Source organism: Cydia pomonella, chromosome 6 (genome assembly GCF_033807575.1).
Source record: "Cydia pomonella isolate Wapato2018A chromosome 6, ilCydPomo1, whole genome shotgun sequence".
NCBI lineage: Eukaryota > Metazoa > Arthropoda > Insecta > Lepidoptera > Tortricidae > Cydia > Cydia pomonella.
The window spans coordinates 1,434,917-1,450,381 of record NC_084708.1 but is presented as its reverse complement, the minus strand read 5'-3'; the positions used below and the strand labels follow the sequence as shown (position 1 = coordinate 1,450,381).

The window sequence follows — 15,465 nt, the reverse complement described above, 5'->3', positions numbered from 1 at the left end:
ATTAAATTGAACTTCAATATTGAATTCAGTTAAGTAGTTTTAAGGTCAACCGTTTACATTTCCTGTTTATATTGAGTTAAAGTACAGTCAATATGAAGTATATATTAAAGTACTAACAAAAATAACTAATATGCCACGTCTTTACTACCGAAAGAGTATAAATGTGTTACGACATAATACTTTTTGTCATCTAAGTTGTTTCAAACTGACTGTAACTGTGACTTGATAACTAGTGAGTGTGTGAGCTGTACACCTCGAAAAACTCCAATCCCAATGACTCAATCGTTTAAAAATAATCCAAAACTGAATATATTATATCTATATGGGTTGGCAATTAATGAGGTAAAATTTAATGTTCACGAAAATCGTTTGAGAAATGCGACTTGTAGAGGAAAATTGCCTATACGAAAGCATTTTTGCTATAGCGAGAACGGAGAACGCTTTCTCTTGGGCAATCAATTCCTAGGTTTTGGAGGAGCTATATTTACACAAGATGAAAAAGAAGAGCACACCGGTAACCTCAGCGACCAGGTACAACAGGCACTGGAAGTCAGCCGTGATTTGTTCAATGGTACCGGCTTTCACGAACATTGCCACTTTATACTTACACAACAAGATGAAAACGAAGAGCACGCTGGTAACCCCAGCAACCAGGTAGAACATGAACTGGAAGTCAGCCGCGATTTGTTCGATGGTGCCACCGGCTTTAACGAACATTGGGGGCAGCACGAAGCCGAGTGCCACACCGAGCTGTGGACAAAACAGATTGGTTAGTTATAAGATCATCTCCCTCTCATTCAATCAGTTGTCTCTCGCTCTTTTTCTAGTGTCTATCCCGCTTGCGTCAGGGACTTTACTTTTTACTTATCATCACAAATTAAAACACGCGTCAATATTTCAACGTCCATCGAGATCTCAACCAAGATTGCAAAAATCGAGATTTTCTTTCGACGAGATTGAATCTCGAAAATACGCTCGAGATTACGCATGTTCAATATTTTATGAGGATTATCATTGCCAGCATATATACCTCCCACTGATGGGCTCAGATCTCTCATTCTAGAAGAGAGTTTGGGCTATCTCTTTCCCAATTCAAATTAGAGACTTACACATGTTGAAATCTCTTTGCAAAATTTATTCGTATTGCGTCACTGTACTGTACCCATGGGATTACATCACGTCAAGGGTAGTATGCATAAACTAGTATGCAGGGATCTCACTGGACCAGTTGCAAATTTTGCCTTCATAAAAGAGCAACAGGAAAATATCAATAAGTATCCTACAATAATGATTGACTGTGAGAATTTGTTAAAAAACAATGGTCCAAGGATTCCAGCTAGGAATAAACACCTCATTCTACTTAAGCATAACATAATTTCGTCATTACTCAGACAACACTCAGCCTCGCAGGGAGTCATGTAATGAAATTATAGCGAGAGTACTTAGCCTTAGCCATTTGTTTTTGTACCTAATTAAATAAAACTGTATATAGCTATCAAATTATTTAATATCCTTTGTGATGAATTTAATGAATTGCATCTACATAGGTACGTTTAAAAAACATTGTTTGATCATTTAATTGAGAACTGTTACTATTTTGTAGATGAATATATTATAAATTGTAAATCATTGTTTAATTTCGGGCCGCCATTTGCAAACTAAATAGCTCCGCGGCAAAGTTGAAGCCCCGCCCGCTTCGGCACAATATGTGTGAGGTCATTTTGCAGAGCTGGTTCGTCATCCATGTTTATTATCAATCGCTGGACGATCTTAGCAGGAAAATGACGCAATCATTGCTAAAGATTTAATTTTAATAATTCATTAATGTTATCAATTATCAAAAAATGTATTTGAAAATTAGTTATGCACAAGCATTGCATGAATAATACTAGTGTGTAAGTTTAGCTTTTATATACTGTACATAGCTTAGCTAGTCAGTAAGTAGCAATATTTGTACGCCAGTCATGGTAAAACAAGAATCGTGCTGTAATGAAATATTGAACACCTATGTATATATTTTATTATATTTTGACGACCAGTTTGGCCTAGTGGGTGGTGACCTTGCCTATGAAGTCGATGGTCCCGGGTTCAAATCCTGGTAAGGGTATTTATTCGTGTGATGAGCACGGATATTTGTTTCTGAGTCATGGTTTTTTTTTTAAATAAATATTATAGGACATTATTACACAAATTGACTAAGTCCCACAGTAAGCTCAATAAGGCTTGTGTTGTGGGTACTTAGACAACGATATATATAATATATAAATACTTAAATACATAAAAAAACACCCATGACTCAGGAACAAATATTCATGCTCATCACACAAATAAATGCCCTTACCAGGATTTGAACCCGGGACCATCAGCTTCATAGGCAGGGTCACTACCCACTAGGCCAGACCGGTCGTCAAGTATTTATATATTACATAATCGTTGTCTAAGTACCCTCAATACAAGCCTTATTGAGCTTACTGAGGGACTTAGTCAATTTGTGTTATAATGTCCTATAATATTTATTAAAAAAAAAAAGAGGAAACACCCATGACTCAGAAACAAATATCCGTGCTCATCACACGAATAAATACCCTTACCAGGATTTGAACCCGGGACCATCGACTTCATAGGCAAGGTCACCACCCACTAGGCCAAACTGGTCGTCAAAATATAATAAAATATATACATAGGTTTAATGTAAATAAACTATCATTAATTCATTCAAAACCATTTCAAAAGGCTACTCAGGAATAGTTATTTGTCAATCTTTGTAATGTCACGTGATTACCAAAACATTATGTAAACTAAATCGTTCCATACGAATGAACTTATTGAATACCTGAAGTCTTAATAATTATCATTGTAATCAGCCATAATTAGATAGGCAGTATTAAAAAATAAAATTACAAAACACAAAATATCAACAAACATCATTATATACTACGCTGTATTCAAATCAAATCGATTTTATGTAAAAATATTATTATAGATAAATATATCACTATCAAAAATCTCTTCATATACTAAATTACATTTTAAGTAATGTTTAATTTGGTAATTTCCTAATACAGATCAATTCTGCCTTTTGCACAATGAAGTCGCTCATAATTTGTATCCACATCATTTTATTATTTTACGAATATAATTGCAAGCAATACAGAATGACACTAAATAGTGTTGAAGACTGCGAAGACCCTGATCTACCCAGACTTGAAGATATGCCATTTTCCATCTATTACGAAGTGTATAAAGGCAGCAAAGGATATCTACTACTTAGAGGAAACGTGACTGTGAAAGAAGACATTAACGGAGAAAATTTGAAAGGATCTTTTTCATACGGTAAGGACACTACTGCTGGGACGAATTGGAGGTTTACTATGACGAATCTAAACTGCACTAGTTTTGTTGCAAAAGCTTTAGTTAAGGCCCTTGGACTACCCATCAAAAATTGCAAGATTAAGAAAGGAACATATAGTATGACTGATGTGGATTTTGATGAAGTGGATTCGGCATTTTTGTGGTCGCCTGCGAGGACCTATGGGAAGTGTCAGACGAAAGTGACTCTGACCACCAAGACACATACCCTAGGATGCTGGCTGACGCATTTAACCGTGGTGCCATTGAAGAAAAAACTGTAATAAATCGGTGTTTGTTAATAATTTTATTTTATTATATAAGCACAAAAGTCACGTTGTTTAATTTGTAGTCTGCCTCTTTCGCATGTATACATATACATAACGGCTTTCCTCTTGCACACTTCAATATAATTATCATTCATCATGATCATCATATCAGCTCTTTATCGCCCACTGCTAACCATAAGTCTCTCTTCGAATACGTCACTTATTCCGGTCCTGAGCCAATCTCGAGAAGCGACCCGCAATCTTCGCAATGCATCATTATAGATCCGTGAAACATAGAATTAGCAAAAAATAACCCTTCCACTTCGTTACAATCGTAGAAAAGCCTCGTCGGGCCCATTGAACTTGAAATGAAACAGTTTGCCTAACTTACAACAAAGCTCCGGGAAGTTCGGTTAAGCTCCGCAAGGCTTGCTATTGTGCGCTAAGTTTGGGGCCGGGAAAGAGATTACTGTCGGGTGAGTTCTGTTTTTGTGGTAATCAAGTAAAAATACTGCCAGGTGCCCGTTTCAGGAATGACATTAATTGTGATGTGTCTGTGCTGGCAGGTAGGTAGGTACCTGTTTACCTAAGCAACTTTCCCGAAAAACACGAAAATTTCGGGAGTTACTTTTATGTTCTGTTACTTGCTTTTTTATACATATTGAATATCATCATCTTCCTCGCGTTGTCCCGGCATTTTTGCCACTGTTCATGGAAGCCTGGGGTCCACTTGGCAACGAATCCCAAGAATTGGCGTAGATACCAGTTTTTACGAAAGAGACTGCCATCTGACCTTCCAACCCTGAGGGTGAACTAGGCCTTATTGGGACTAGTCCGGTTTCCTCACGATGTTTTCCTTCACCGAAAAGTGACTGGTAAATATCAAATGATATTGAATACAGAAGTTTCGAAAAACTCATTGGTGCGAGCCGGGGTTTAAAGTTTTGAACCAAGCGACTGCCATCTGACCTTCCAACCCTGAGGGTTAACTGGGCCTTATTGGGACTAGTCCGGTTTCCTCACGATGTTTTCCTTCACCGAAAAGCGACTGTTAAATATCTAATGATATTTAGTACAGAGGTTCCGAAAAACTCATTGGTACGAGCCGGGGTTTGAACCCGGATTTCAAGTCGTACTCTTACCGCTAGGCTACCAGCGTTTCTTTTTATACATTTGAATATGTTATTGTTTTTTTTTTTTAATAAACCAGTGTACCTAATCTATTTAATTAAAAGAGTATCACAAACGTCTTAATGACAGACAGAGGTACATAACGAACATAGAAAAAAGACGAATCTATAAGAGTTCCATTTGTGCCATTTACTACGGATAAAAAAAAATAAATAAATGTGAAACCTCCACTGTCGGTATACTCGTAAATCAATTTACAAATGGAAAACTCGGATAGCAATTTTAATTTAAATTCCGCCTGCGGCTGTGTAGGTTTTCTATTTTCATTTCAGGTGAAATATGTGTATCCTGTTACTAACTGGAACTGAAAGTACCTAGTGATTTCGGATGACCAAAATATGGATTGATCAATATTTACAGTAAAATATTTGTAATATATTAATAGTTTCCTGAGGAGGCCTGTGCCCAGAAGTGGGACGTTTATAGACTGATTTACTCGTATTGTATAATTATGTCTTATATTTACAGTTTACACACACAGCACACACACGCTTTCGACTGGTTTTTCTGCTTCGTCACAGTGTGGTACAAAATAATATTTACTGAATTTTATTGGGTATGTATACGCTGGTGGCCTAGCGGTAAGAGCGTGCGACTTGCAATCTGTAGGTCGCGTGTTCAAACCCCGGCTCGTACCAATGAGGTTTTCAAAACTTATGTACGAAATATAGTCCCCAATCCGCATTGGGCTAGCGTGGGGACTATAGCCCGAGCCCTCTCGCACATGAGAGGAGGCCTGTGCCCAGCAGATTTACCAGACGTTTTTCGGTGAAGGAAAACATCGTGAGGAAACCGGACTAATTCCAACAAGGCCTAGTTTTACCCTCTGGGTTGGAAGGTCAGATGGCAGTCGCTTTCGTAAAAACTAGTGCCTACGCCAAATCTTGGGATTAGTTGTCAAGCGGACCCCAGGCTCCCATGAGCCGATGCAATAGGCCGGGAAAACACTAGGAAGAAGAATATTTATACACTCGGGGGTAGGTATAAATATTTAGCTTTTCCTACTAGGTATAAAGATCTTTGGTACATAATTTAACCCTCGATTATCAAACAAAGGGTGTAGCAGGATAGCCTAGGAAAAATTGCCCCCAGCGATTTTGGGCCGAAACTGTAATCAAACGATGCCTTTTGGGGAGGTTATACTCTGCACAAAGTTTCATCCCTCTGTTACCCCCTGGGGGTGAAAAAAACCCGATTAACCCCAAAACTGTTTTAATTATTTTTTCCTAAACTATGAAAGTGACGAATTTCAAATTTCGTACAAATATTAATAAGACTAAAAGCTATGTGCTAAAAAAATATTAACCCCCTAACCATTGAAATTTTTGTAAAAAAAACAAAAATAAAAAAAGAATCAACCTGTATATCAAGTTTGGCTCATGGTACCACTCCATTTTTTTTTTCAAAAATGAACCAGTTTATATTCTACATGATACAAAAGTTTCATGGACCTACTCCAGAAGGAACATTGCGAAATTAATATGTATTGGCTCTTTGGTGCGTACTAGGTATTCATTGAACTCCCACTAAGAGCCTTGCATTATTAATAAACAATGGCTTGCGATCGGACCGCTGCTCGTGCCCGATTTGAAAAAGGTGGGGATAAAGAAGTATGAATCAAACTCATTTGTACATGGATCTCAAGTTTGGCTCATGGTACACACACCATTTTTTTTTTTCAAAAATGTACCAATTTATATTCTATATTATATAAAAGTTTCATGGACCTACTACATTGCGAAATTAAAATAAACGTACTATTTCGTAGCTACTAATCATTATACTCGTATCATGCTTAATACGCAACGTCTCGGACCCGAAAACAAAATAATTTAAAAAAACCGGCCAAGAGCATGTCGGGCCACGCTCAGTGTAGGGTTCCGTAGTTACTCTTCCGTCACAATAAGCTAAACTGGAGCTTAAAGTATAGTAAATTGTTAACCAAGGGATGAAACGGTACCTTTCACGTGAGTTAAACAAATAGGCAAATTTGCATAATCAGTACCTAATTAAAGTATGTCTTTTTACTATGAAGGGGAAACTTTTTGCGATAACTCAAAAACAGCTAAACTGATCATGTCCGCTATAGTTTTCATTTAATGTCTTTCTTAAGCTCTACTTCCACGATTTTTTTAATTTTTTTTGGACCTATGGTTCAAAAGTTAGAGGGGGGGACACATTTTTTTTTCTTTCGGAGCGATTATCTCCGAATATATTCACTTAATCAAAAAATGTTTGTTGAAGACCCCTATTAGTTTTGAAATACCTTTCCAACGATACCCCACACTGTAGGATTGAAGCAAAAAACAAAAATTCACCCCCACTTTTACTTGTAGGGGAGGTACCCTCAAAAAAATTAAATTTTTAGATTTTATTGTACGACTTTGTCGGCTTTATTGGTTTATATATCCATGCCAAATTTCAGCATTCTAGCACTAACGATCACGGAGCAAAGCCTCGGACAGACAGACAGACAGACAGGCAGGCGGACATGGCGAAACTATAAGGGTTCCTAGTTGACTACGGAACCCTAAAAATGTTTTTATAAATACAAATGAGTTTGATTCATACTTCTTTATCCCCACCTTTTTCAAATCGGGCACGAGCAGCGCCAGCGGTCCGATCGCAAGCCATTGTTTATTAATAATGCAAGGCTCTTAGTGGGAGTTCAATGAATAGTACGCACCAAAGAGCCAATACATATTAATTTCGCAATGTTCCTTCTGGAGTAGGTCCATGAAACTTTTGTATCATGTAGAATATAAACTGGTTCATTTTTGAAAAAAAAAATGGTGTGGTACCATGAGCCAAACTTGATATACAGGTTGATTCTTTTTTTATTTTTGTTTTTTTTACAAGAATTTCAATGGTTAGGGGGTTAATATTTTTTTAGCACATAGCTTTTAGTCTTATAAATATTTGTACGAAATTTGAAATTCGTCACTTTCATAGTTTAGGAAAAAATAATTAAAACAGTTTTGGGGTTAATCGGGTGTTTTTCACCCCCAGGGGGTAACAGAGGGATGAAACTTTGTGCAGAGTATAACCTCCCCAAAAGGCATCGTTTGATTACAGTTTCGGCCCAAAATCGCTGGGGGCAATTTTTCCTAGGCTATCCTGCTACACCCTTTCGGGTGTAACCTAAAAATAGAATAGGTTTAATACGATTTCCTGCGTAATACATAGGTATAGATATAGTAGGCCAGGTACTAGAATCGTTCACAAAAGGCAAATCGACCCAAGTTAATAAAACGCTTATGCATAATTTCCGTAAGGGTCTCAGGCTCAATTGGATTTCCTGGGAATTGAAAAGGACCGGACCTTTAAGGGCTGTTGGGGTAAATTAGCTTCCTACGCATATTTGAAGAGATTAGACACAGATTTCGATACATACTATAATTTATTTTATTATATTAAGGTGTTAGTGTCCAAGCTTCTAAGCAGACTCACCCGAATCCGAATCTATAAGACCGTGATTCACCCAATCGTAAACTACGGATACGAAGCATGGACACTAACACTCAAGAAAGAACATCCTGCATAAGATACTGGGCCCCAAACGAAGACCGGATGGAATCTGGACAGTCCTTAAGAACCGTGAGATTGAAGACCTAGTGGCTGAACCTATCATCACGCCCTCGCCAGACAAAGAATGAAGGACTTTGGAGCAGGCTATCTGGAACCAAAGGAATTCAAAAGGCTACCCATAAGCTCCATCATCCGACACATGGAAATGGTCAAAAAGGCTCTTGAGTAGCTAATGGGTCTTTCCTTAAGGGGCAACTACACAAAAGATCCCTATGGGTCGAAGTGTATCCGCAAGGGCCCCCGGAAATTAGAAGATAAGAACTTAACATCATGGGAGAAAGTAAAGCTCGCAGACTCCGTTGGTTGAGCCACCTTGAGAGAATGGATGAAGATCGGAACGTGAAAAGAGCGTAACTGGGTGGCCTAGCAGGAGAACGTTCTATTGGACGCCCGAGGTATGGGTGGAGCGACATGGTGGAGGCGGATCTGCGCTAACTTCGAGTCAACAATTGGCGAAAAGTCGCACAGGACCGAGAAAAGTGGCGCTGTCTTGTTTCGGAGGCCAAGTGTCATTTTCGGTCACTGATATTGTTTTCTTAAAGATCCAGATGTACACAATGTTTTTTTTAAACTCCGTTAACTTCCTGGTATAGCTACGTAGTATACCAGTATAATAATAATGGCCGTGTTACAATAACGCCATATTACTTTTTACGGAAAAAGTAACAAAAAATTAACAATTCCATATTCAGTTTCCTTAAATGTACGTACATTTCCATATTCAGTTTCCTTAAATGTACGTACATTTAAGGAAACTGAATATGGAATTGTTAATTTTTTGTGACTTTTTCCGTAAAAAGTAATATGGCGTTATTGTAACACGGCCATTATTATTTAAATCCACTAAAAAAACTATGATATCAGCAATAACCTTTGGAATATAGATCGTCCGAGATAGTAGTTGCGTCTAGTAGCAAATGTAAAAAGTCATACTAAACACTAATCAAGGTCATAAGGCAAGTGAACACGCTCGTAGGGGCCTAATCAGATAAAAATAAACCATCGATTATATCTAAAATGGAGTTAATTAGAATACCGGTTTCTCTGATAATGTTACTTAATTTAAGCTCAGGAATGCACCCTTGAAATTAACGGGCTTTAAAATAACACAGTGTATAATAAAAAATAAATGAAACATACCAACTGCCAGCACAAATGGTACAGTAATCGTATACGCACAAAAACGTCATAAAAATATAACGTCCCCGTATTTCCGGAAAAAAGGTCTGGAGTCCGGACCCGGTTTGTTGCATAAGCCACTTATAAATTCGATACGAGTTTCCGAGGAAAATATACATTCCGAGGAAAGTATATATGGGAAGTCTTTTAAGAGTGGGTATTTAAGACTCTCTGGCTATTTTTAGAAATGTTACGAGTCAACTTTACTCCGCAATAGCACCACTTTGCGGATTTGAGTATAAATATACCTATCATCATCTTCCTCGCGTTGTCCCGGCATTTTGCCACGGCTCATGGACTAATCTAACTAATCCCATAAATTGGCGTAGGCATTAGTTTTTACGAAAGTAAATGCCATCTGACCTTCCATCATCATACCTGAGTTTGACGGTGGAAAATTTACAAAGAACATAACTACTGGAGTAGAAATCAGTGTTAGATACCTTCATTTTAATACATTTCTAATTTGTTGATGTCGTCGTAGATACGGTCACGTCTGAAAATATCGATACGAAAAAAGTCCCAAAAATATGTATACACGACTTTATTGCCCACATATTGAGGTAGTGTATATATATTTTTCGTATCGATATTTTGAGACGTGACTGTACAATTTGTACATTATAATTTTATCGTCATCCATAGAGATACATTTAATCACATTTTAAAACATTCAATGAGCAATAAAAATAAGTTATATTTTTAAAACATATTTAAAACTGGGTCGGTCTATGCGAATTTTATCACTTTTATTTCCGACGTATCGACGAAGGCACCATTTGTTGAATAAAATGTTCTTTTGTGCAATAAATGTAGAATAGGTAAACAAAACAAGCATTTTCGACACTAAACAACAAAATGCTACTTTCTCATCTATTCAGTGTTTAAAAAATAAAGAGAGCCTTTACGAGCTGGCGTAGGGAAAGGTTATTCAATTCAATTCAATAATTTAATTCAGAAAATAAATTATTGGTTGTGATAGAAAGGAAAAATTTAAGAAATAACTGGACCCGGGTACGTCCTTAAACTACGTCCACAAGAGAGGTATGGGCATTGTGAATGTCATCTGGCTTTGTGTGGTAGGGCACAGCATAGTGAATGTCATTCCAGATCTAGAGCAGAGACCAACTGGGGAAGTACCTCCACCTTACAGAATACCGCAGCCAAATAACACTAGACACTACTCATAGTGTTGTGTTCCTGCCGGTGAGTAAGGTTGCCAGAGCTCAACGATGAGAGGGATCGTTATTAGGGTCACCAACGCGCATGTAACTCCTCTGGAGTTGCAGGCGTACATAGACTACGGAGACTGCTTTCCATCAGGCGCGCCGTATGCTTGTTTGCCACCGACGTAGTATTAAAAAAAAGTGATTTTTGTTTATACCAATATTCTTGATACCATTATAACCTTCTATTGTTATTGTTTTCCTTCTCATGCGACACTATAATGGCAGCGATTTATAGAACGTGTAATTCACGAAAACGCGCGCCGTGAGTCGTATTGTCATGTTATTAAAGGTTAGATTTGACAAATCTGCGCGTCATCGTGGGTGACACGAACTATAACCATTACGATCTAGTGTTTCCTGCGCGATAGCAATTTGATGATTCCGTGTCACGCGCGGGTAATCTGACTAAAGGACCTATTTACGAGTAATAGGTATCTACAAAAATACTGTGTAGGTAATTGACACTTATTTATTTCATAATACGATAGTGGCAAACAAGAGTACGGTCCGCCTGATGGTAAGCAGTCACCGCATACTATGGACGCTTTAAATGACTATTTTTGATAGAAAGTGCCAATCGAAATGCCAATATAACTAACAACTACTACGGGGATAGAACCCTTAGGTTAAGAATTCCATACTTACTTAATAGTTTGCCTGAAGCCATAAGTCGTGAAATTTATTTTAGTCTTAACTAAATTTATTTAAAAAAAAGCGGCCAAGTGCGAGTCGGACTCGCCCATGAAGGGTTCCGTACCATTTATGACGTATTAAAAAAACTACTTACTAGATCTCGTTCAAACCAATTTTCGGTGGAAGTTTGCATGGTAATGTATATCATATATTTTTTTAGATTTTTCATTCTGTTATTTTAGAAGTTACAGGAGGGGGGACACATTTTTTCACTTTGGAAGTGTCTCTCGCGCAATATTATAAACCTAAATATCATTTTTGAAGACCTATCCATAGATACCCCACACGTATGGGTTTGATGAAAAAAGATTTTTTTAGTTTCAGTTCTAAGTATGGGGAACCCCCAAAATATATTGCTTTTTTTCTATTTTTGTGTAAACATCTTAATGCGGTTCATAGAATACATCTACTTACCAAGTTTGAACAGTATAGCTCTTATAGTTTCGGAAAAAAGTGGCTGTGACATAATCGGACAGACAGACGGACATGACGAATCTATAAGGGTTCCGTTTTTTGCCATTTGGCTACGGAATGCTAAAAAGCATTTTCATTCAATGGAGTAATTAATTACCTACTATAAGTGATTTTTTTTGAGTAACATAACTAGAGACTCATTGTTTAGTTTTTAACATCTGTCATCTCGATAATATATTTTTCTTTCCGTTTGGTGTTTATCGATGTTTTCAACGATTGTCGTCCTAACGCAACTGTCACAGTCGCACTAATATGGAAGAGTGATAGAGAGAGATGACTACGCTAGTTACGCTACGCTACGGAGCGTAACGATTGTAACGTTGGCTACGCGGCCAGCGTAACCTACGTTAGCGGCCGCGTAGCCAACGTTACAATCGTTAACGCTCCGTAGCGTAGCGTAGTCATCTTTTTTTTGTATGTAATAGGCTGCAAACGAGCAGACGAGCCGCCTGATGGGAAGCAGTCATCGCCGCCCATGGACATAAGCAACATCGGAGGAGCCACTTACCCCATGTCATAGCGCAAGGGAAACACCTCAGAAGGTAGCTCATTCCACAACTTGCACGTTCTGGGAAAAAACGAGCGAGATGCCCGCTTGTTCTTGGTTTGCCACGTGTCGAGAAAGTGAGGATGAACTTTGTTTCTTTGGCGGGAGGTGCGGTGATAAAAACGTGACGGTAGACATCTCTCTCTATCACTCTTCAATATTAGTGTGACAGTGACAGTTGCGTTTCGTTCGCCACGGAGCGTGAACGATAGGCACGTTGGCTACGCGGGCTGGATAGATTTACGCTTACGTAAGTACATTGTAGATCTGTATGCTGCAATGACTTGGTAAACGTCAAGTGTCAATTCGTGGTAGTGCTACTATTAGGCCCGGACGGAAGAAAATATACATACATATAATCACGCCTATTTCCCGAAGGGGTAGGCAGAGACCACGGATTTCCACTTGCTACGATCCTGACATACCTCTTTCGCTTCCTTCACTTTCATGACATTCCTCATACACGCTGGTCGGTTTAGGGTGCTCTTGACCTGGCCTTTCTTCAGGATTTTCCCGATTTGATCAGAGAAAGTCCGCCGAGGTCTACCCCTTACGGAAGAAAAATTTAAGTTTAATCAATAGTCAAGTATGCGTAAGTTGCTATATAAACATACGTAATGACCCTTTCAAATATGTTAATGTGTATTAAGATAACACGACCCTGAAATAAACAAGCCAGTAAGTAAAATGAAGTATGAATGTGGATAAGGAAGTTAAAATTTTGATATTACTTAGTATGCGGAAGGCGTAAAATAATAAATAAGTACTTAGGTAAATATTATAGGGACATTACACAAATACCACGGTAAGCTCAAGAAGGCTTGTATTGTGGGTACTCAGACAACGATATAGTATATAATATACAAATACTTAAATACCCACATAGAAAACATCCATGATTCAGGAACAAATATTTGTGTTCATCACGCAAATAAATGCCCTTATCGGGATTCAAATTCAGGACCATCGGCTTCATGGGCAGGGTCACTACCCACTAGGCCAGACCGGTCATCAACATTAATAAAAGCGACACTAATCGACCATGAATCAGAGGGCCCGCTGCAAACAATCTAAGTAGCCTTCATTGGAGTAAAAGAAAAAGATGCTGTAATTTTCAAAGTTCGGTGTTGAACTGTTACTTTCACTGCTTACTATTATTATAATTATTATCGAGCCAGGTAAAAAATCTTGGAGTTATATTTGATCGCACACTGTCTTGGGTACCACAGATAAGTGAGATCAGTAGGAAGATGTTTGCTTCTCTGGGGTCACTTCGCAGGCTTCGTAGCTTCTTGCCGCTCGCTACCAGAATTGCGCTTGCTCAATCTCTTCTTCTCCCTATATTGGATTATGCCGATATTTGCTATCTTGATCTTACAGAGGACCAGCTAAATAAACTTGAGCGCCTTCAAAACGTCTGTATAAGATTCATATTTGGATTACGCAAATATGACCACGTCTCTGACCACGTTTCGTACCCAGCTCAAGTGGCTCCCTATTCGTCATCGCCGTAACTCTCATATTCTTGTACTTCTTTATAACATTCTTTTCAACCCCTCCACCGCTCTATATCTTAAAAAGCGTTTCAACTATCTTTCCTCGGTCCGCTGTGCGGAGATGCATCTCCTTGCTCCACCAACAATTTTATAGCAACTCTTTTTCTTTTCGTGCTGTTCGGTTGTGGAATGCTTTGCCATTAGACATTAGACGTGCTAAATCCCTTCCCGTTTTCAAAAATCTTTTGAAGACTACCTTTCGCTGCCTTAACTTGCCTTTATGTATGATTGTATAATATATAATGTATGTATATATATATGTATTTATTTTATTAGTATGTAAGGGTGAGTGACCATGTTTGGGCACCGTAGGTTAGGACAGGCAGGCAATGTCGTATCAAAATTAAATCAAAACCGTTACAAAATCAAGTCAAAGAGGTCTGTTGACCGATCGTTTGGTCTTGGTCGGTCAGTCGACATGTTTATGGTAACCTATTTTTCAAAAGATAAGTACTAATAGCTAGCCGTACTCATATATTTCCTCATGATCCAATCGTCCCGCGCCCCACCACTCACGCCAATTGGATAATCGCGAGAATCAGACGTCCAATTGCACTCCGTGATATACTGACAACTCACAATTGTTCCATGTGCAGGCAACACCGGGTGAGGACACAGATTAGTCACAAATAGTTGTAGCTACTTGTAGGTAGACTTCCTAGTGCTAAGCATGTGACACCTTGCTATCACCTCAATTGACAATAACATAACACGTTAGGACTGCTAACGTCATATTAAATATTAAATTAAATATTAGGGGACATCTTACACAGATCAAGCTAGCCCCAAACTAAGCAAATCTTGATGGGTACATACTTGTATAGATAAATACATACTTACATACACAGAAAACAATATATGCATAGAAATATCCGTGTGCATCACACAAATAAGTGCCCTTACCGAGATTCGAAACCAGGACCATCGACTTCATAGGCAGGGTCACTAACCACCAGGCTAGAGCGGACGTGAAAACATATCATATGTGGGCTACAAGAGACCTATATCTACAAGACCATGACCCACATAAATGGGTCACTAAGTGTCAGGTCACACATTCTGCCGGAACTGAAATACAAGCTCACCAAAATACCACTAAAAATTATTTACAGGGCATGTCACACTAAACAAACACCTCCATATTATGGGTAAAAGATAGTCCCATGTGCTGAGCGTGCATGGAAGAAGAAGAAACAATAAAACACATTCTTCTAGACTGCAAACAGGTAGGTAAGTACAGGAGCAAATACCTCTAGGGACTCGGTGCACACTAAAAGAGGCAGTTAGCAATCTGAAGACATTTCCAGGCTTCGTGGAGGAGCTGGGGTGATTAATAGTACCGCTACCTCGTTTCACGCAAAATATTAGGCACAATGGTTGTCGATTTATTT

General features: G+C 38.4%; 1 protein-coding gene across 2 annotated transcripts in view; it reads right to left on the bottom strand.

The window, feature by feature from the left end:
* The window catches only part of LOC133518682 (uncharacterized MFS-type transporter C09D4.1), a 158,506-nt gene that overhangs the window by 9,828 nt on the left and 133,213 nt on the right, over positions 1-15,465 (bottom strand). For both annotated transcript variants that reach the window (XM_061852356.1, XM_061852357.1), the window contains exon 4: positions 609-750. In XM_061852356.1, coding sequence (XP_061708340.1) covers positions 609-750 — 142 coding nt within the window. The remainder of the gene's footprint in view (positions 1-608; positions 751-15,465) is intronic.